Genomic DNA, 22167 nt, shown 5'->3' with positions numbered 1-22167 from the left:
ATAAATAAAAATCGCTTAACATCGCGAATAGCTGCTGCTGCTAATAAAGGTACTAAACTCGTTTGTTTTTGTTTCTTTATATAACATGACTAAGATAATTTTTACTAAACGAATATTATTCGACTTACTTGTTATGTCCAAATCATTCATGAAACGCAGGAACATTGGTCTCGCATACGAAGGCAAGCAATCATCTAAATCCCGCGCAAGCTTCTTCAAGTCCAATTCGCCTAACGGATCGGCTATGGCAGCCATGCCGACTCGTCCTTCCGTCTGAGGGATCTATGATAAATATTTGTTTATTGTAATGGACGGATAGATAACTTTATACATAATGTTAATGTTATATACCTACTTTCATGAATACCTATGCCACAGTCGCTTTCAATTTATACAACAGGTTTTTTAAGTTATTATCGAGGTTAAGTACTAAATCGCAACTTGGATACCGCCCCTCACCTTACGACAAGAGGCAAAATTTTCCATTGCTTAAGTACTAGTCATTTGCGTTTAACATGATTGCTACGCAACAGATATGCGGAGGGAAGTGTAATTTGTCTATGGGGACAATTAATAACAAAATTTAAATAAATCATGGTTTTTTTTTTTCAATATCATCATTTTAAGATTGACAAGTTTGTATTGTAAAATATTTTTTTGAAAACTCACCGAAACACCATAGACAACGCAGGCCTTCTCATCCAACACTGGTGACATGGCGTTCTCGACCTCGGCGGTAGCGACGTTCTCGCCCTTCCACTTGTACGTGTCCCCGGTGCGATCACGGAAGAACAGATAACCTAACTCATCTGCCACTAAGATGTCGCCACTCACAAAGGCTGCGTCTCCCTTACAGAAAACGTCACGTACCAACTTCTTGTTGCTGTCGTTCTGTACAATGCGATTTTTTTTTAAATACATCAACTTGTTGCCCATATTATCTACAATAAAGCGACCAAGTATTTCCAACCTCTCAGAAAAATATACGCTACTTTACAGATCAAATCGGTGTTTGATTAATTGCAAAGCTCAATTATACCAGTATAATACAGACAAGTTACTTATACATTATTAAAAAAAAAAAAAAACGTAACTCATAAGACTTTTAAATATCAGCGGGGTTATAAGACTTCTTACCTTATCGACGTATCCGTAATATTCTCGGGACGCATTCCCCTGGGCGATAAGTCCAATGAACATACCAGGCTCATCTGAAAAATAAAGTGTTTTGTTTAGATGGATACTAGTGATTTATAAATGTGAATAATTTCTAAGTAAAAAATAATTTAGAATTTCATTTTAGTTTTACGAGTTGAATAAACTACTGAAAAAGAAATCCAGCACCTTAAACACCGTGTCATGTGTGTGTCACATCGTGTGAGATTTTGTGATAAATTCATCGAGAAGTCGATGATTACTCTACTTCGTATTTCCTCATCGCATCTTTATTTATCTGAATAGGATCGAAAAAAATTGGACAATTTTGTGAAGCTGACTAGAAAATAAGTATTCCGCAAGGATAACGGAAAAGTAAAGCATCAAAAACACCAAGTAACTATTGTTCAACGCATTCTTCGTATACGTAAAATGACTGCATTGTTAACTGTAAAATGTAGAACTACTCACTTGGGGGGCATCGGATGCAGTAGCCGTCAGGTCCTCGCACCAGGTTTCCCTGATCGTCCGAGCGCACCAACGCTATAGGGTGAAGGCTGGTTGGTACCAGCTTGGGAAGGAAGCCTACAGCACCCAAGGTATTGTCTACGTTGACTGCAAGTAAAGAAAGCATTATTAGTATTCTGTTTAACTGGAATTTCATCCACTTATATGAATAAGCTATTTTAATGGCTACAGAGACTAGTGGCTGTTAGGTTCATTCATGAGCCGAAAGGAAAATGTCGTTTTTCCTTAACTTTAGCAGAAAACTGCCAGTCTCCCACTGGGTCATCTACTCGCGTGTCAGTTTTTGAACATTTTTTTTAAAACACCCACATTTTCAATGTTCAAGTTTCAAAGTAGTTGAGAGAGATAAAAATGGAGATTTGGAATTCTAAGCATATGTAGCTCAACTATGCTATAAATTTATCCAGCATCTAGCGAATTTCCGCGACCTTTAGTAGGTCAACCTCGGGGAGCGGTCTACCCACGCTACGTCTTCAGATAATCGGTCGCCGTTCAAGAAATTTTGGGCCCCAATCTGTTTACGAACAATATGCCCTGCCCTGCCCACTGCTACTTCAACCTCAGATTCTTTCGGGCTAATCTCCACATTCCTGATTCAATCTCGTAGAGAAACTCCGAGAATAGCCCTCTCCATTGTTCTACCTACTTAATGATATAACATTTGAATCGAGTCTTTTCAGTACCTACTTTGAATGATATGTTCCGAATAATATCATGATGCGTATGAAAACTTAACCTGCAATATTCGATAAATTATCTTACCTACCTAAAGTTGTTTTTATTGTTATGTTATAGTATTATAGTTATAGTATTATAGTTATTAGTAGTTTAAATTTTTAGTTTAATATTGAAGCATTTTGATGTGGTCTACGTAATTTTTTACGTAAACAAACGTGCCAATTCGTTTATAAACGAAATACTAATGTAAATTTACTCACTGATGTTTGCATTGCTCTCGGTCGCGCCGTAGATCTCGTTGATCTGCGGTATTTTGAACCTAAAAAAGAAATAATTACATTATATGTAATACATAGACATAGGCATACAAAAATACAACTTAATGAATGCGTTCGTTAACATACTCTTCGTAACATACTCTCGTTCAAAGACAAAGCCTACGTTGCGGTATAGGTAATTAAAATATTTGGGAAACATGTTTCACTTTAAGCTTGTTTATGGGATCATTGACCTAAACTTTTCCGCTCTGCTTGTAAATAACAGTTAGGCCACTTCTACGTTCTTTGACGACGACATCGTCGCGACTTAGCACTCATTTTCTTGTTGTCGAGTCACATTATTAAATGATAGTATAATCAAAACAATTTACGATACGTTTTCCTTAATATTTTCCTGTTTCAATTAATACTGCAATATTGTTAAGGAAGTGGATTGTTGAGAACCATAAAATAGTATTTTATTTGTTTACGTATTGGATGTAAACAATTATAAATATTTAGCTTAAAAAAATCTAGTTTGAAACTAATTATATGCTATGCGCTATAGGCTATGTTCGCACTGTAGAAAGATAGCTACTGTGTCCGATGGACAAAAAACTGTTATATTACCGTTTGAATTGGAACGAAACTGCCATTATGATTATATATACAGTCAAACCTGGGTAAGTGAGAACTGGATAAGTGAGAAAACTTTATAAGTGAGAGTAATAGCCAGGATCCGTCATTTTAAGCTCCCAAAACCTCTATTAGCGAGAAACAGAAACCTTGGTAAGAGAGAGTCGTTTTTACCTCATGTACCTCTGTAAGTGAGACTGCTACTTTTCTATACCTCTATAAGCGACAGTCGAGCTTTATTTATATTATTTAGGAGAAACAAGTGACAAAACAAATTACAAATTTAACATCTGCTATTTTATGACTCATTCTTAACTTTTGTGGAACTTCCTACCATTCTTTTTGTATTGTTTTCTCGTCAATATTGAACCTATTCTATTTCGTGGAACTTTAGTTCGAATGGACACGTGTGCCTGTGTACCGTCCTGTTTGTCGGACTTACTCAGTTTATCGGTAATCAATTGCGAAGGAAAGTTTTGTTCTGCATCATGTCAAAACGGAAAATGAAAATACTGTCATTAAGTGATAAACTTAAAATAGTGAATGCGTTTGAATCCGGAAAATCGCGAAATGAAATTCAGAGGGAGCATTAGCAAGAAACTCGGGTTAGTGAAAAACCTATGAGATTGTGCTCCCTTGAACTCTCGCTTATCCAGGTTTGACTGTATATGTAATTGTAAAAGTGTTTTTTTTTATTTTTTTAACTACAGTCAAAACCGTTTACTGCGACATCGTTTAGAACAACATGCCGGTTATAATAACCTAGAACAAAGGTCCCGGCTGAATCCCATATGACCGCCTTATTAAAAATATTGCTTTCTACGACATTGGTAATAACGACATACCTCATAAAACGACCAAATTTAACTAATATTTCGGAGAATTAGATCTGTTAGAACGACCGGCTAAGCTATATTGTAAACAATTTGAATAGGTGTCCACATTTGTCTTCAATGGCTTTTAAAATCAGGAAAAAAACAATAGGATTTAGTTTAGTGTAGGGTCTTTTCTAATTCTTAGAAACAAAACACGTCCATGCGGTAGTCAAAGCCCGCTTCTTCATATCTCTTCAGTTAGTTTGTTACTTATCTATACACAAGACGCACCAAAACTTTGTGGAGTTATTCGTGAAACTTTCAAAATGTCGCAAAGAAAAAAAAAACAAATTAATATTGAAGAAAAATCGCGTATTATGTAAATATATTTTTCCAATAATTCGCTATCGATTTGTTTGTACTTGCACGATACACATTAAACATCACCGGTTGTTACGCCTATCGGTTTTTACGACTGAATATGAGCAGTCCCTTCGATGTCGTTATAACAGATTTTGACTGTATTACATATTTACTAAATATGGCATTACAATTAAACATCAACATATTAAGCTATTAATTTACATACCGGTTGAATTAGGCTTTGTTAATATTGTGGAAGAGCTGCTAAAATTGGGAGCTAGTGCCAACGAAAAATCACTAATCCTGATTATCTCAGTAAGGATAACGGGTCTAACTGTTTAAAATATTGAATTGTCATCGATCCTTGATAAGTATGCAAATTTCAAGTTAAGTTAATTAATCGAGTTAATTAATCAAATGCCTGCAGATATCCAAATTATTCAAAATGTTAAAAAATACATATTATATAGTAAACATTAGCAGTAGTTTTCGTTCATTAAAATTTATAATTATAGTTATATGCTCTATATTTGACCGACTTCAAAAAAGGAGGAGGTTCTCAATTGGACTGTATGTTTTTTTATGTTTGTTACCTCATAACTTTTGACTGACTGGGTGAATCGATTTTGATGATTCTTTTATTAGAAAGCTGACGCTTCCCCTGTGGTCCCATTTCAATTTTGTCCAGTTCTGATAATGGTATCCACGAGAAAACCATACAAGTCTTATATTTGCATTAAGTAGGTACGTGCGCGACAAATAGATGAATATCACGCCACGACACTATCATGCTAACCGATTTCGATGATTATTGTTTTTAGAGTATATCAATTTGATTTTGAATATCTTTTTTTTTCTATTTGAAGTCGGTTTTTGTTAAAGCATGTCTATTTACAATTATGTTTATAATAAGTTGCTGTAAATGATTAACCTGAAAAAAGTATGTATTATAATTAAATGTATATAAACATTTATGATTACCGGTCCACTATTTGTTGCCAGATAGCGGGTCGCATGCCATTGCCGACCATGATGCGAACGCGATGCTGCGAATCAGTCGGTCGCGCCGGTTGAGACAGCAAGTATCTACACATCTCGCCAATGTACTGGGCCACCTGTTGACATTAACTAATCATACAACGAGTGCACAAGAAAGCCCGCGGTACGTGAGGACTGGCGAGGTCTGGTGAAGCGCACCACCACCCGAAGTGATTGATGACCACGACCACTCTGCCAAGAGTGTATACGAATGAGAAGAACAATCAGAAAAGTATTCTAGTTTTGGTAGTACATATTGGGATTATGTATTTGTGTCACAATTTTTTCCTGACATTAGCAACTAAAACATTTAGACTTATATCTCAATTTGGCAATAACAAAATTAATGGTTCCCTTCGTATCTCAAATGTATAATAAATTATATTAGAACAATTTGAACACAACTATTATTTAATTAAAATAAATACCTATATAAAAAAAAACCAGACAATCATTAACCAATTATCTTGTTAATAGAAACACTAAAGACTTAGTATGAAACGATTATTTATCTCTAGCGGCAAGTTCCATTCTACGCAGTAGACGTTCCTTCTCATTCCGTTCAGTTGTAAAAAAAACAAGCTTATAGTCGGATTTTTTATTAGACGAAGTCAACTGACGTTTACTGTGTTGTCAGTTTTTGATGAAATAAAAATAGTGTTGTGACAAAGTGAACGATTGAAAAAACTCCTGAATTAATGAAATTGCCTCGATTGTCTAGTGAACAGTTGGTGTGCCGAATTGCCGATATCGGGTACGGGGTTCGAATTTTAGGCGTGCTTTGTACATACCAACGAGTTTTCGACGAAATATTATGTTCCTATAATATCTACCTGTACTGAATACCGAGTGTTTTAAACATTAAGAAAAACATTGCGAGGAAGTACTTGTAAGACTGTCCTATTTCCAATACATCATATAGTTGAAATTATAGATGTATAAAATATAACAATTATAGGTAAGTAATGAAAATAAAAAAGCTGATTGTAGTTACATACTACTAGCAACATATATTGGAGCACTTTAATACAATTTTATTGTAAAATATAAATAGTACTCTTTTATAGTTTGAAATTAATGATTAACTCTTCACACTCATTGTTCATTCGTGATTGAACGAGAACTGAACGCATCACTATTACTTTAAATATAGCAACATTATTTCACAAAGTGACATTAGCTACTGTCAGCTAGCTTCGTCTAATTAAAAATCCGACTATAGTAGAGTATTAAATGAAAAAAATATGATTGAATTTGACATTCAAATATTTTTAGAAGAATAATAATATCGAACATTATAACGCACCGTGCAATCATATTTAATACAGTCAGTCCAAAAATTGCTCGCCGAGAACTTGGGCCTGATCACAGAGGGGATTCCGTCGACCAGCGCCGCCCCTGTTCCCACCACACCGCCCGCAGTGTGGTACAGTGGTAGCGAGTTGTAAACGCGGTCTGATGAATTCAAACCCAGCATGTGGACCGTCGCTGCTACAATCAACAAATACCTGTAAAGACATTCAACTTGATTTATTGAAATACTAACGACTTTAATAATTTGTCTATATTTTTTAGTGCTCCTCCTCCCTCCGTGCGTCGTATTCCTCAGTGCTGAGTGTCGTGGCCTTTACGGAGCACTTTTGTTAGGACTATGTTCCTCCATTCACTCCTGTCCTCCGCGAAGGACGCGGGAACCCACTACTAGTAATTTTCCCAAGAAAAACTTTACGTATATGTTTTAGTAGTGTATGTTTAATAGCCTGATGAGGCGGCCGCCGAAATATCCGTCCAAATCCGTCCAAAGAAATAGATTATTTACGTGGCCGCTTTCACGTTTTGTTATCTGTGGGATCTTGTCATCGGTTGACACCAAGAGAACCGTGATCTCATTTCTGCACTACGGGCAAAATCGGGCCGATAATAGTCCAATAGGAATGCATGATTGCTCCACGACAGAAATGGGCAAAGTTTTAAAATGTCCTCTTTTGTTATCGCATTACGGCCGACTTGTGATTTAGGAAATAATCGTTGCGATGAGAGTTTTTCAAAAATTATCATATTATTCATTAAAATAAAAAAATTGCTCGAAAATCCAGATAATTTTTTATTTATTGTTGAGATGGGTTGACGAGCCCCCCTTGTGTTAAGTGGTTACTGGAGCCCATAGACATCTACAACGTAAATACGCCATCCACCTGAGATATAAGTTCTAAGGTCTCAAGTATAGTTACAACGGCTGCCCCACCCTTCAAACCAAAACGAATTACTGCTTCACGGCAGAAATAGACAGGGTGATGGTACCTACCCGCGCTAACTCACAAGAGGTCCTACTACCAGTAATTACGCAAATTATAATTTTGCGGGTTTGATCTTTATTACACAATGTTATTCCTTCACCGTGGAAGTCAATCGTGAACATTTGTTGAGTACGTATTTCATTAGAAAAATTGATACCCGCCGGCGGGATTCGAATTTCTAGTATGCAATAATAAATACGACTGTAACCAGCGAGGTTCTGACTGTTTTTGGATCAGAGAGTAACACAAGGTACTCTTTATCCCTGGGAAATGCAAAATATTTCATTATTTCTGAATAACAAATTTACACGAATGAAACTGCGTGGGCTATGTAGTATATTATTATCGGAAAAAAAATTAATTCAATGTTAATTTTTATGACATGAAAAACATTTATAATTAATTATTATTTCCAAGAGAATAGTTCCGTGAGAATTATATTAATTATATATTAAGTCGTTGTGTGTTAAATATTTTTAGTTTAATTTGTTGTTAAATGTAAATTTTGAGCCTATTAAATAATATAATTGCACAGCCGCTCAGGTTAGTGCACATAGATGAGTTGTAACTGCTGTTAACTAGATATTTCCTTTCAATGCAATGTTTTTCAAAAGCAAAAAAAAATCATAAGCAAATGACATGTCAAAATATTATTAATCAGAATTTGCGTCTGTTAAATAAAAATGATCATATTAAAAAAAAAATAACATAGCTTAATTTTTTTTTGAAAATATGAGTTACGGAATAATCGGAATAATCCTGGGAGTATGTATCGATTTTATAACACTAGCTTTAAGATAAGGTGATGTAAGAAAAACATTCTCGTTAAATTTAAATCTTGATAACCTTGATAAGCTATTCTCGATAATTTTAAAACTAGATTTCCTTTACCTTTAGCTTTAAATTTGTTTATTTTTCAAATTTAAAATAAAGACCGAAAACTGCATAGGTACATAAATTTAAGCTAAATCTTGAAGGTTAATAATTATTGTCGAATTTCAATCATCAGACGAACACAAGTGAAAATAAAAACATAATTTACTTGGAGTTTGGCATAACAGCAGCCTTCGGCATTCCCGTCGTGCCTGACGTGTAGATGTAAAGCAATGTGTCTTTATAATGAAGCTTCTCCGTGACGACTGGGTAGTCTGTTGAATGCTTGCTCATTTCATTCTCAAGATCCAGAATACCAGGTTTAGACTTTCCATACAGTTGAAACATTTTTAGTCCCTTCGGTAGTTGATCACGGATTTCGTCAATCGCTAAAACGGAAGAAAAAAAACCAGAAATTTATACAAACTTAAAAACTATGATTTAAAGTCATCTTCTTATTTCATTTCAATCAGTACGGAGCTTTTTTTTTTCTGCTCGTTTTTTAAGATAGAGGGATTACTTATCTCCTGGAAGTCTTTCCAGTTTCACCAGGACAAGTGGGTGAGCACTGGTTCAACCGGGAGGGATGGTAGCTACTAGAAGCTGCCAGAGCGACACCGAAGGAGTCCACTAACAGCTCAAGGACAGCTGCTTCGCGAATGGATCTACTACCGAATCGGAGCCGCGACCCGCTGAGAAGATCTTTCGAGAAAGTCCGGGCTGATGTATGGGTTACATTTATGTTTGATCTCTGGTTAGATGACTCTTTGATGAAGTCGACGAGCACGGTTACCAGGGCCCCTATGCCTGCTCTCAGTGCTAGAGCCACAGACGTCTAATAACAAGCTGAGTGGATCGGATGAAATTTACTAAACTATTACGCAAACCAGGAAACCACAATGCGACAATTCTATGTTTGGCGTCCCAATTTCACTCAATCCTACCATTTAAATCCGAACAAATGACAGCTTCGCGCCAAAAATAGCCAAGATCGTGGGGGATAACAACATGCCCTCCCATTATTTTAAAGTAAATGAATAAATAGAATCATAGTGAATGTATATGAGAAGGAATTCTTGTCGCTTTCCTTGTGATAGGTGACAATTATTAAACATGACCTTGATAATAAACTGTCTAATAGTAAGTGCCCAAAATATTTACCAGGAAAAAAGTTAGCATTAAACATATATCGATATTGATGTTTCGTGTACTGACGTTAAAAATGGTGGTCTACCATGCGCTTTAGTGGTATTGGTACTGTCGAATAAAAACAATTTATATTAATCCATTTGAATTAATTAGCACAATCTCACCATCCGTAAGTTGATCAGAGAAGATTACAGCCTTTGCATTGGCCACTTGTATGCAGTGCAAGAGGGGTTTATGTCGCAGATTGCTGTTGATCAGTGCTGAAACGCCTCCGACTTTAGCGATGCCAAGCCACGTCCAGATGTACTCGCCGCTGTTGGGCAGGAATACGCAGACCACGTCACCGCGTTTGAGCTGCAGGTGCTCTTGCATAGTTCGCGCCACTTGGTTCGATTTCGACGCAATCTGTAAAGTACAGATTATTTGTCCCTCCATCATCTGTCCGTACTAGTATACTGATAATAATTTATCCTTACGTAACTTCCTGTAATAATAATTGAAGAGCATGTTTTGAGCCAGCCAATAATATTAAAGCGTGTTTGAGCAAGCCCAGAAAAGCACAAATTCTTGCTTATTTTTTGTCTATCTGCCAGTAGTCTCGTGGTTATTCTGTATTGGGTTCAGCCTAAGAAGGTTTGATAGCTTTTGCCCTACCAGGAGTAGTTCTTCGCTGAGCCTATCATCGAAACAGAATGGCGACACACCGAGTACATTCGGCGAGAAAGTCAGTGGACTGTCTCTGCAGGTTAAATTGCACGTCGAACATGACTGGTGCTGGGAATTTTTAAAGGCACTGAGAGTGGTTCGGGACTTATTCGAGATGATCCCCTCATCTCCTTTTTATCATCGCACCTCCCGCCATCGGAGCAGAGTTCATCCATATTATCTGGAACCGCTGCGTTCATTGATAGTGCGTTTCCAAAGATCTTTTTTGCCACGTACCATCCGGCTTTAGAATGAACCCCCCTCCATGGTGTTTTCCGAGCGCTATGACATGTCCTTCTTCAAACGAGGCTTGCGGAGAGTACTTAATGATAGGCAGCGGCTTGGCACTGCCCCTGGCATTGCTGACGTCCATGAGCGACGGTGACCACTTACCATCAGGTGGGCCGTATGCTCGTATGCCTACAAAGGTAATAAAAAAAAATTTATGTCTGTCCCCAAATAGCGTTCTATGAAAGGCGGTGTATGCTTTAAACGGACGCAAACCGGACATTACGTTTTTCAAATTTAGAAAATCTATAGGTACTTAACCTGTCCAAAGGTCCACGTTCGATCTCCAACAACAATAAAACATGGCGCATCGGGATTCCGTTTAGCACGTCGCGTGAACAATTCCGCTACAGTTGCATCTTGACGTCCCCATCGCTTCGACCTTACCATGCCATTCGCGTAGCGCCATAGGAATCTAGAAAATAATATTTACTAAACACAATAGAATGTGTGCCTCTACAGGAATCGCAGCATGTTATCTAAATATTGACGAGTAATGTAAGCTTTAAAGAGAATAAGCATATTGTAGATATCATGTCAACGTTCAATTTAAAATAAAATACTCCCATTTAACGAAAGACAATGAACAGAACATTGTCATAATTATCTATGACGTGTGTTTTATAAACCTACTAACGAAAACAAAAAGATAATATACAAACAGTCATCGTCTCTTTAGATTGAAAACAAAGTCACCGGGGAAAAAAAATCGATTGTCTAAGTCTCGTCTACAAACCTGTTTAGCCTATTTAAATATGAATGAAAAAAAACCAAATGTCCTTCCATAGCTCCCTAATGAATCTAACGTGAAGGTTGAAATTGGTATCGATTATATTCGTCAGTCACAGTATACATACGTCTATAGGTATATACCGTACGCTTACTAAAACACAGGCTGTCGCATCGAAATTTTCAATACGTGATTTTCTCATATTTAACCTTTTGAATAATTTATTCGAACTAGATGTCCCGCAGTAGTCGAAATTAGACTATAATTAATTGGAATTGTAAGTTTGTACACTATTATGATTGTATTTTATACTTCTGTAATCACAAATTTCGCCAAGACTACACTATAAAAATATTAACAAAGACAAATCATATTCTATTTTGACAACAGACGTCAAGAACAAAAGTTTGACAATAAATAGTATGCATGCGTGTGTGCGTCAAATACATGGTATGTAGTGTGTGTAATGTTTTCTTTATTGATTTAATGTATATTTTATGCATTATTCTAAAAAAATATTAGCATTGTGCACTTCTTCTCTGTATTCTCTATAAGTGTAGAAAATTTCATACTCCTCCGTCCGCGCGATTTTCGTAAAAAGGGATACAAAGTTTTTGCTTCACGTATTAATATATAGATTTATACGAATAAGATGTTACAAAAAAAATACTTGCTAAAATGAAATTGACGTTTGTTAGTCAGTCAAAATCAGAAAAAAAGATTGCACTGCTTGCATTAAAGGATAGGTACAACTGTATTTTTAAATAGTTCAAGTTATAATATCAATGTATTAAATATATTTAAATGAAGAAAAAAACGAGACAGCATTACAAAAGTAGGCTTAGTCCCGTAATAAGTTTTATTTCATTGAAAGGATTTCTACGGTATTTTCATTGGCGCATTGTTAAGATATCGATCGAATGCTGGACGCCAGCCCAATACGGTCCGTTCCTCGGTATACATCAGCCTACGCAATAAAAATTAATGACATTGAAATATAACAAAGACCTTTATCAGCATATATGGGCCGGGCAGTCGAGCGCACAGCCCATATAGACTGCTGACTGCTAAGACCTTTCTCTTCAACGGAGAGCAAAAACAAAAACAATTAACAAGGCGAGCATACGGCCCACCTGATGGTGAGTGGTTACCTTCGCTCATAGACGTTAACGATATTACGGACAGAGCTAAGCCCCTGCCAACCGCAAAGCAAATTAGTGATAAAGCAGTTTTTTTTATTGCTTACATGGGTGGATGAGCTCACAGCCCACCTGGTGTTAAGTGAGTGGTTACTGGAGCCCATAGACATCTGCGACGTAAATGCGCCACCCACCTTGAGATATAAGTTCTAAGGTCTCAAGTATAGTTACAACGGCTGCCCCACCCTTCAAACCGAAACGCATTACTGCTTCACGGTAGAAATAGGCGGTGGTACCTACCCGCGCGGACTCACAAGAGGTCCTACCACCAGTAAGGTCCTGCCACCAGTTATGGTGGATGGTTACCGTCGCTCATAGACGTTAACGATATTACGGACAGAGCTAAGCCCCTGCCAACCGCAAAGCAAATAAGTGATAAAGCAGTTAAAATACAATTAACTACCAATCCTGTTCCAAACTTCGGGTAAAGTACAATGCCATCGAATAGTCAAAGTGTAAGCAACTGTAAATTGCTTGAAACGTATTTCTCAGTCATAAAAACGAATTACATAAAACTTTTTAATTTGCGCTACATAGATAATATAACTGTAGCGGCAGCTATCATAGAATACTCTTTTCGTAAGAAAAAATGATTTTATTGTAAAAAAACGTGAGGTGCTTGTTCAGGATATTATCAAAATAACCTTTCGACTCATATCTGTTCATAAAATATTTATAACTACTGATACCATGCACCCCACGCTTTTTTTTACAATAAAATCATTTTTAATACAAATTTATTAAAACTGATTTTCTATTTTTTAGATGGATTTTCCATGAAAGCGTATTTTGTTAGTTTTTTTAAACTATTATTTATTTTTAAATTTTTAGTTAAATTTCAGTTTTTTCAATTTTTTTTTAAATATTGAGTTGTCAACGGACCTTAACAAGTATACCAAATTTCGAGTTAATCCGACGTTTTGAAGGGGGTCAAAATCATGTTCAAAGATTCCGTTACAAACATACATACGTCTGAAGCATTGGTTTGAAGCTAATAAAAGCGTATTAAAAAAAACCCGCTCGATGAAACACCTTTCGTTTGTCGCCAAATTAACGGTCACCAATCTTTATATCAATAAGAATTCGGATAAAAGACTACCCGTGAATGATATCGACAACCAACGGCGCAAAGATCATTAATTGATTTCTAAAGTCCGAAGTACCTACACTTCAAAATCCTGCACATGTTATTCCTATCATTTTTATTACCCGCATCAAAGCGGAAAATTCAAGCCTGGATCTGTTGGAAAATAATAATTTTAACGGCTTCTTTGATGTTTTTTTGTCTTTTGATTACGTAAAGGTTCTTGCCTGGTCCCGCTGCCGCGACCTCGCGCTTGATACTGTCCTGTATGCTTACAGTACTGATGCAGTAATCAAATAGGTACAAATCTAATCTTATCGACTCTCATATAAAAAATATTTGTTTGTTTTATCACGTCTGTATGCGCGATTTATCCGATTCATTTAAAACTTCTTAAAGTTGTGGCAGCATTCATGATAGAACAAGAAGAAATTTGACAGATGCTTGAATTTCACTAACGACATTTTCAAGATAAGCTTGCGTATATAAAAGTTAATTTCTCGCCGGATCTTCTCAGTGGGTTGCGTTTCCGATCCGGTGGTAGATTCTGCGAAGCATGGCTCTTGGTATAGATAGGGTAGGTTAGGTTAGGTTAGGTTAGCAACGTCATCAGGCTTGAGCTCCGTGAGCTCACCTACTAGATAAGGTTATGCTGATGTGATCGCTCTAGACCATCATCTTAGGTAGGGGAAAAAATTGTCATCCGTTCGAAGGAAGATCTCCCCATTGTCATTAATCCCCGAACAGTTACCGTTGATAGTTCAGATGACGCGCGATTAAGTTCAACACTAGTAATCATATGCCCGAGATTTTAGCGTTTGAAACACATGTTCAAACTACAGTTGATAATGAAAGTGATTATCATAAAAAAAACGACATAGCTGTTCGAAAACACATCAATTCCTTTCCGCACATTCAATGTGTCAATTACAAATACAAACTTTGTCTATTAACGTCACAATAGGATGCGCCATACAATATTTATCATTTAAATATCAAGTTTCGTACATATTGATTGATATCAGAAGATTCGATGGACTGTCAATCGAGTTATCAAAACGTACGTTTTTTTTATTTTATTGCTTAGATGGATGGATGAGCTCACAGCCCATCTGGTGTTAAGTGATTACTGGAGCCCATAGACATCTACAACATAAATGCGCCACCCACCCATAAGTTCTAAGGTCTCAGTATAGTTACAACGGCTACCCCACCCTTCGAACCGAAACGCATTACTGCTTACGGCGGAAATAGGCGGGGTGGTGGTACCTACCCGTGCGGACTCACAAGAGGTCCTACCACCAGTGAACGAATTCACCATCATCTCATTCGCTTCACTATCATCTCCTACCATTATCACTCATCATTTGGTACCCATGCGCTTATTGTTTCACGAAAACCTACCGTTTAAACCTACCCTAGTTTGTTTAACTAAGGCCGATAAATCCTGGGCAGTTTTATGGTTATCAGGTTGCTACTCAAATAGAATACTATGACAGATTCAGTGGCTTATGGGCGATTGTTGATTTATGTTCGGTATCGATAACGTGTTGTAAATATAATGTTATATTTATAATATTATAAGTACGTATGTACATAGTTCACGTTGCCAACTACAATTTTAATTCAACTAAGCACTCGTGTTCTAAACCGAAGAAGACATACGATGAGAAACCGTATATCGTACCGTTCGCTCAGCACGTGACTCTTCACGAGCACACGATTATTTTACGTAGCTATGTGAAAACAATAATCCTATAATGATGTAAGCATACAACCAACAAACAAAGACAGAAAAAACACAGTAACGCAAGAAAAATACATATATTTAAGTAAAAATATAACATAAAAAAATATTTTTTCATTCATCATTTTTTACGCTAAAAGCTATTTAACAATAGGGAATTAATTTAAACAGCCAAAATAACCAATAAATCAAACGAAAGAATATCGAACAAGATTTTATCTGAGCATTACAGATTGCGCGACCTCAAATACTACATATGTAAGTGTTCATCTCGATAAGTCAGAATACCTTTGATAACAAAAATGCGGTCTTAGTTGTTTACAGAATAGTGAAAACCTAATAAAAATTCATGTGAAAATCTGACTAGTTTAGTCATACCTAGCGTAACATAGCAAGCCACATGTTCCGTCCCTATTTCGTGAATGTTTTACCTAAAAAAATTACAAGTACTGCTGTTCTGAGGCTGCTTTTTTAAGGATAAAATCTGGTGACCCGATGTCCTCTCCAGCTTTGCCAGGATGAGTGACCTCAAGGTCAGCTCAAGGGCTCAGCCAAAAAGGGAAGTAGTGGTAGCAGCTGCCCGACTAGAGAAAACCTAACTACTCAAGGGGGGCTGCTGAGTGAGTGTAACTACCGCCGGATCGAGATCGCGATCCCCTGAGAACACCTGGCAAAAACTCTGCAGGCTAATTCTATGCATCAAGTTTCACGTGGAACTTTTCAGCGCGTTCGACAAGTACCTACGGTAGCCTGCGCTTTGTTTACTGCAGCCAGCTGCCTTCGGGGCTGATCTTATTCCTAGTTATGACGACACTAAGTCAATATTTATATTTTAAAAAGTGAAAAACATTCCGTGAAAAAAAGCTTGCAACTAATAAACTTATAAAAATTCAGCTGTGGGTGATAATCGCTAATTTTATGCATCAAGTGCATTTCTTGAAACAATCCGCGTGCCTGTTGTCCCTTAATCGCACTGTATTTTAGTCCATGTACATTGTTATGTTTCAACCAAATCCTTCCCGTAATTCTTATGTGACATTTGCAGTAACAAACATCCATCCATTGTCACTATATTTCGCATTTACGAGTATAATTTGAATTGGATTAATTGTAGGAACTAACTACTACTGGACTGATGGAGTCGATATAAATTAATAATACAATACTAATTAATTTATTTAACTTAAACGGAAATATTCATTCGGCCGTATTTCAATTAATTTTTTTTTTTCGGATTAAAATTGAATAAATAATATATTAATTTATTTCTTGTATTACATTTTGGCCTTTGACGATAAAAGCAAAAACCATTCACATTGACATTTACATATTATTGTAAAAAAGGTTTAACATTTAAAGATAAAAAAATTTTAGAGAACGACGATTTGATGATCTTCATCACCTACCATACTCCTATATCAATACCTATCATCATATCTACCTATCCATACCTACAATCATCGCATTTACGTTGTGGATGTCTATGGGCTCCGGTAACCACTTAACACCAAGTGGGCTGTGCGCTCGTCCACCCATCTAAGCAATTAAAAAAAAAGCGCTGGACATGAGTGACTTGACAGCCGTAGGTAGCAATGCAAGATTGTAAAAATGTTTATAACATGAAACTTTCTTTAAAACACTACTGAAATTCAGGTAACATTCATATCCTCATCCTCCTTCGAATTATTTTCGTCCTTGAAAGTTACCATTAATAATAGGACAGCCGCTGACTGTCGCTTCTCACGCTACCACGTAACGTGACTCAAGCGATGTTTAGACTACCCCGGCACCTGTATTAATAATAAAAATTTCAGTTTGTGTATTGGTAATACCGCCGGTTGCATTCAATTAAGTTGTGAAAATGCTAATAAAAATAAACGAACAAATGTATTGCCGAATGAATTATAAACTGTTCTTGAATTTAAGAAAACGGCCTGAAAAATTTTTACAGCACAAGTCAAGGATTACTTAATAAAAATAAGGAGGTCTTTGAACCAGACCTTAACTCCTTAATAAGCTTTTACGTTTTTTGCTTAATCTTGGCCAATTTACAATTTTCTTTCAATTGCATAAAATATCTTATAAGCGCACAGAAGAAATGACAAACTATTAGTATTATTATGAAGATGATTTCTCGTAGATTTAATTTTAATCGTCTCTCCCTAGTATTTTAAATTTCAATTACCTATAAAATGTTATATTATTTTAAATTACCTATTATAGATATATATAAGTTTAAATTTTTGTCAATAGTGGCAGGTTGGCTTGTGGACACAGTGTAGATTGAGCATCGCCGCCCATTGGCCCGACGTTGGTCATGTAAGAGGCACAGATTTGTAGCTGCCTAATTTGTAACTTAATAAAATTACTCTCTTAAACCTCTAATGACCAGATTGAACAAACTCGGTTATCTATCTCCCTTAAGGAACATCCCTTGGAATTTGGGCGCCATTGAAAATGGTTCTGCTTTCGCTGTAAACTACCTACAAATATGACTTATCCTGTCAAGACAACGTCGTCTTATTTTATATCCAAGATGTCATATTTAAGTATATAATTTATTATATTATATTGTTTGTGTCAATGCCTATTTTAATACGCTTTTATTAGCTTCAGACGTATGTATGTTTGTAACGGAATCTTTAAACATGATTTTGACCCCCTTCAAAACGTCGGATTAATTCGAAATTTGGCATACTTATTAAGGACCGATGACAAATCAATATTAAAAAAAAAATTAAAATAATAATTTCATAAAATTGAAATTCAACTAAAAATGAGAAATAAATAATAGTTTAAAAAAACGAACAAAATACGTTTTTATAGAAAATCCAACTAAAAATAAAAAATAAATTTTAATAAATTTTGAATTAAAAATAGTGTAAGAAAAAATGATTTTATTGTAAAAAAAGCATGGGGTGCATGGTATTTTTAGCATGCAGTAGTTATAAATATTTTATGAACAGATATGAGTAGAAGGGTTATTTTGATAATATCCTCAAAAGCACCCCACGCTTTTTTTATTTTTTAGTTGGATTTTCTATAAAAGCGTGTTTTGTTTGTTTTTTTAAAGAACTTTTTTTATTTTTTTTAAACTTATATTCTTTTAATATGAAGGGAACGTATTTATTCCGACACACTTGACGATTCATAAAAAAAAGGATCGTTTCACATAATAAAAGCCAATTATGAACGGCTGCTTGAAACGAAGAACATGGTAAAGTAAAATGAATTAATGATAATTATAATGTTGCGTTTGACTTCGCTAGGTACGGAGTAAACAATTTTTTGCTTGTGGCAATAGTGGCAATTTTCATATCTTCGGCTGAATTAAAAATTTAATAACACATTGATTAATGTGTGATTATAATGACAGGATTTGAATTTTTTTATTTGATAAATTGTCAGTTTAAAGTTTTTTGTGAAGAATTATCTGTACCTATCCTGTAATGCAAGTGATGATAGAATTTGTATTACGCTATTGAACGATGCCATCACAAAATAACGCGTACAAAATCTGCTTTTGCTGCTGCTGCTTTAAGCATCAGAAAACAAACAATTCGTATAGTTTATCTGTAATATAGAAAAATAAATTGAATACGTAGTGAAATAAATATCACCGATAAGTTTTAAACATTTTCATCTGTATGCATTTAAAGCAATCCTTGACCTAAGGTAGGCACTTGACAGGTATCATGACGACCGCCTTAACGTTGAGATTACAGATTACTATAAAACAATTACAACAAGGGTTACAATACCCTTACTTTATGATCAAAAAATATTTTAATTCTCAATTCCATTATTTGAGATACGCTATTGTACAACTTCCAAATAAAAGTAAACAATCGGAAACTCGGTTCCCTGTACAATGGGATCCAGAAACTAATACACTTAAATCAATACGATTAAATATCGTGTCTATCTATAGAATACTAGATTCGAATTAGGAGCAAATAAATCTGTTCGTCACACGAATGTTTGCCAAATATGGGAATCGAACGAACGGCTCTCGGCTCAGCAGACAGAGGCGTTAACCACTGTGCCCTCAAGTCAGTGAAAATTGAACCCTAATGTAATTTTAAGTCTTTTTAAATGATGATGTATCTTTAAATTAATTATACCGTTTTATTGAAATTAGCGTTTTAGTATGTAAAACATTTGTAATACCCCTCGCGCTTTGTTCTAATTGAATTTTCTGTAAGCTCGTTTTCATAACGAAAAAGAAAACATCCAAAGACCAGTTTCAATTAGCGTGCCATCACGATACCAATCTAGTAAACATTATAAAAATAACACCAGAAATAATTAGACAACACGTGTCTCTATAAACATCGCGGCATCGTGTAGATAATAAACAACAACAGAATATATTTCAGCGCGATCAATGTTGTTACAGGAACTTCAGCCAGTAGCTAATAAAAGACGAGGTTACTACATAGTTTTGTTCACTGTTTTGTGTTATTTGAATTTTTGTGGTCGATACATAACCTGTTTATTCTAAATTAATATTGAATAAATTGGAATATTATACTAAACAATGGAACTCTGAACTCATACATTACTGTTACTTCAAGGCATAGTGAGTTTTAAAATCTAGCTGGTTTTGCAAACGACCAGATAAAGTTATCCTTCAACTAAATTATCACGCGACCAAATAATTAATGTAAACAATTGAATGAGTTCAAACAGCTTTATTTCATTTTAGTTATACTTTAATTTACTATAGCGTAAATGAAAAATATGACAAAGTGTTTTTTTGTTAAATATGACAAAATACAAACTTTTATCTTCTACAATGCGTTATTAACGTTTTACGGTATAATGTTGAGTCTAACACTAGTGTTTCCGTTCATTGTACTCTGACATTAAACTGATACCTAGTTAAACATCCTAATACGAGTATTATGTAGCGGCGTGTTTTATTAAATCAATAATTAAGATGTACAAGTTTTTTTAGTAAAAGCGAAAACAATTTACTAAAAGGTAGCCCATTTTCTGTCTCAATAAGATTTTTTCCGACAACCTGGTAGTAATCCAATGTTTAAAAGTGTTAAGAAAAAACGACGGAAAAATCAAATTTATTACCAACCAACCTTCCTCTATGTTAACACAGGGGGGCAAAAGAGCATTATTCGTGGTAGAGCCACCCACCCATTTCTTCCTCAAAGCATTCATGAAGTGTGAGACAACCGATACACAATTTAAAAAAGACTTCAACCTTAATCCAGTAACAACTTAATACCAAGTGGATCATGAGCACTTTCTCAAACAACACTTTTCTATTTCAGATGCACAACTAATTCTTGGGTAGAATTGTCATCGAAAAAGGTAATTTCAGCGAAAATCTATCAATAATCAAAGCAAGTCTAAAAAATATGTTTAAATAAAACATTACACATAAATCATCCGTGTGAGAAACTTTGATTGATAAAATCGATTTCCATGAAAACGGATAGTTTAATGAATAATTCATTAACTTTCTGACAACGATCATTTATGGCAGCCCAAAAAAAAAGTAACTATGATTTTTTTATTAAAGTATCATTGATGAAGCCAATTTTAGTTTTAAGCAAATCTTTGTAAGAAATTATGAACTTTTACTAAAGCAAACTTTAAACCGTAATCCAAAAACGATAGCTCACGCACAATGGAACAATATTTTATCTACAGGAATACCTAATAATAATCAGCGAACATTATTGAATAAGTTATAATAACGATTAAGTATTCAAGAGACGTCACTATGATGAGCTGTGATGGACAAACAACGTACTTCCAATCAAACACCGGAGACAGGAACCGTACACGATTGAAGTCGTGCCCACGAGTTATATAAATTAATCATTAGAATGTTTTATTCGTATTTTTTGCTAGATGTCGAAAGTAGATTTCGTTCGTCCTTGAAAACTTTAACATAAACATCGCTGAAAATCTTTTGAGAGTTATAAACATGCTGTATCGATATTTACTTATACATTTAAACGTGAGAGCATATTGGGCCCCTTTTGTAACACTGATAAAGTCGGAACAAATCCCAACGTAATATTGAACCATGGTCTAATTTTGTACAACGGGAAAAGAATGACAGAGAATTATTGTTTAAATTTCGTTCAATTTGAGTGCTTTCTCATACATAAAATGTATCTTTACTCACTTGAGGTCTCGTGGAAGAGTGACGAAAATAATGTAGAGCTGCTTTCTGTAACGATACACACAGGGCGCTATCGCGAGGATAGCGAATATTGCAGCTTTAGAAAGCGTACTCAGCACGGCGGCCATCGCGGCGGCAACTGCCATCAGAGCCACGAGCGCTGCCAGCAACGCGTCCATGCTGTAGCTGGCGAATAGCCCAGTAGGGCACGACCGAGCACTAGTAATACTGTAGGAGCGCGTTCACAAAGGACGCCACGTGCACGCGTCTATTTACGGCGAAGAGCTTCGCGCAAATGTTGGAAGGACGCACCGCGTCGATGTCGAAGCTCGAAGCCCCCCTCGGCACAGCTGCACATGCGCGACAACAGCTGATCACCGAACGGGTGGCACAGCGATGTTTTGCCTCCCCTTATTACTAATTCATGTCGACATACTGTTAAACTTCACGATAGTTCTTTGTGGCTGACAT

The 22167-nt window shown here is 35.8% G+C and overlaps 1 protein-coding gene across 1 annotated transcript in view; it reads right to left on the bottom strand.

Moving 5' to 3' along the window:
- Window positions 1-22167, bottom strand: part of LOC101746913 (long-chain fatty acid transport protein 4) — a 23657-nt gene extending 1490 nt beyond the window's left edge. The window contains exons 1-11 of the mRNA XM_004929184.5: window positions 21700-22167; window positions 11044-11197; window positions 9954-10194; window positions 8810-9029; window positions 6777-6978; window positions 5414-5547; window positions 2622-2680; window positions 1627-1770; window positions 1138-1211; window positions 670-891; window positions 129-282 (exon numbers count right to left, since the gene is read on the bottom strand). Of these exons, the coding sequence (XP_004929241.1) occupies window positions 129-282; window positions 670-891; window positions 1138-1211; window positions 1627-1770; window positions 2622-2680; window positions 5414-5547; window positions 6777-6978; window positions 8810-9029; window positions 9954-10194; window positions 11044-11197; window positions 21700-21875 (1780 nt within the window). The 5' untranslated portion in view covers window positions 21876-22167. The remainder of the gene's footprint in view (window positions 1-128; window positions 283-669; window positions 892-1137; window positions 1212-1626; window positions 1771-2621; window positions 2681-5413; window positions 5548-6776; window positions 6979-8809; window positions 9030-9953; window positions 10195-11043; window positions 11198-21699) is intronic.

Source organism: Bombyx mori, chromosome 4 (assembly GCF_030269925.1).
Source record: "Bombyx mori chromosome 4, ASM3026992v2".
NCBI lineage: Eukaryota > Metazoa > Arthropoda > Insecta > Lepidoptera > Bombycidae > Bombyx > Bombyx mori.
The sequence above is the reverse complement of the archived record's forward strand: the minus strand, read 5'-3'. Positions and strand labels throughout refer to the sequence as shown.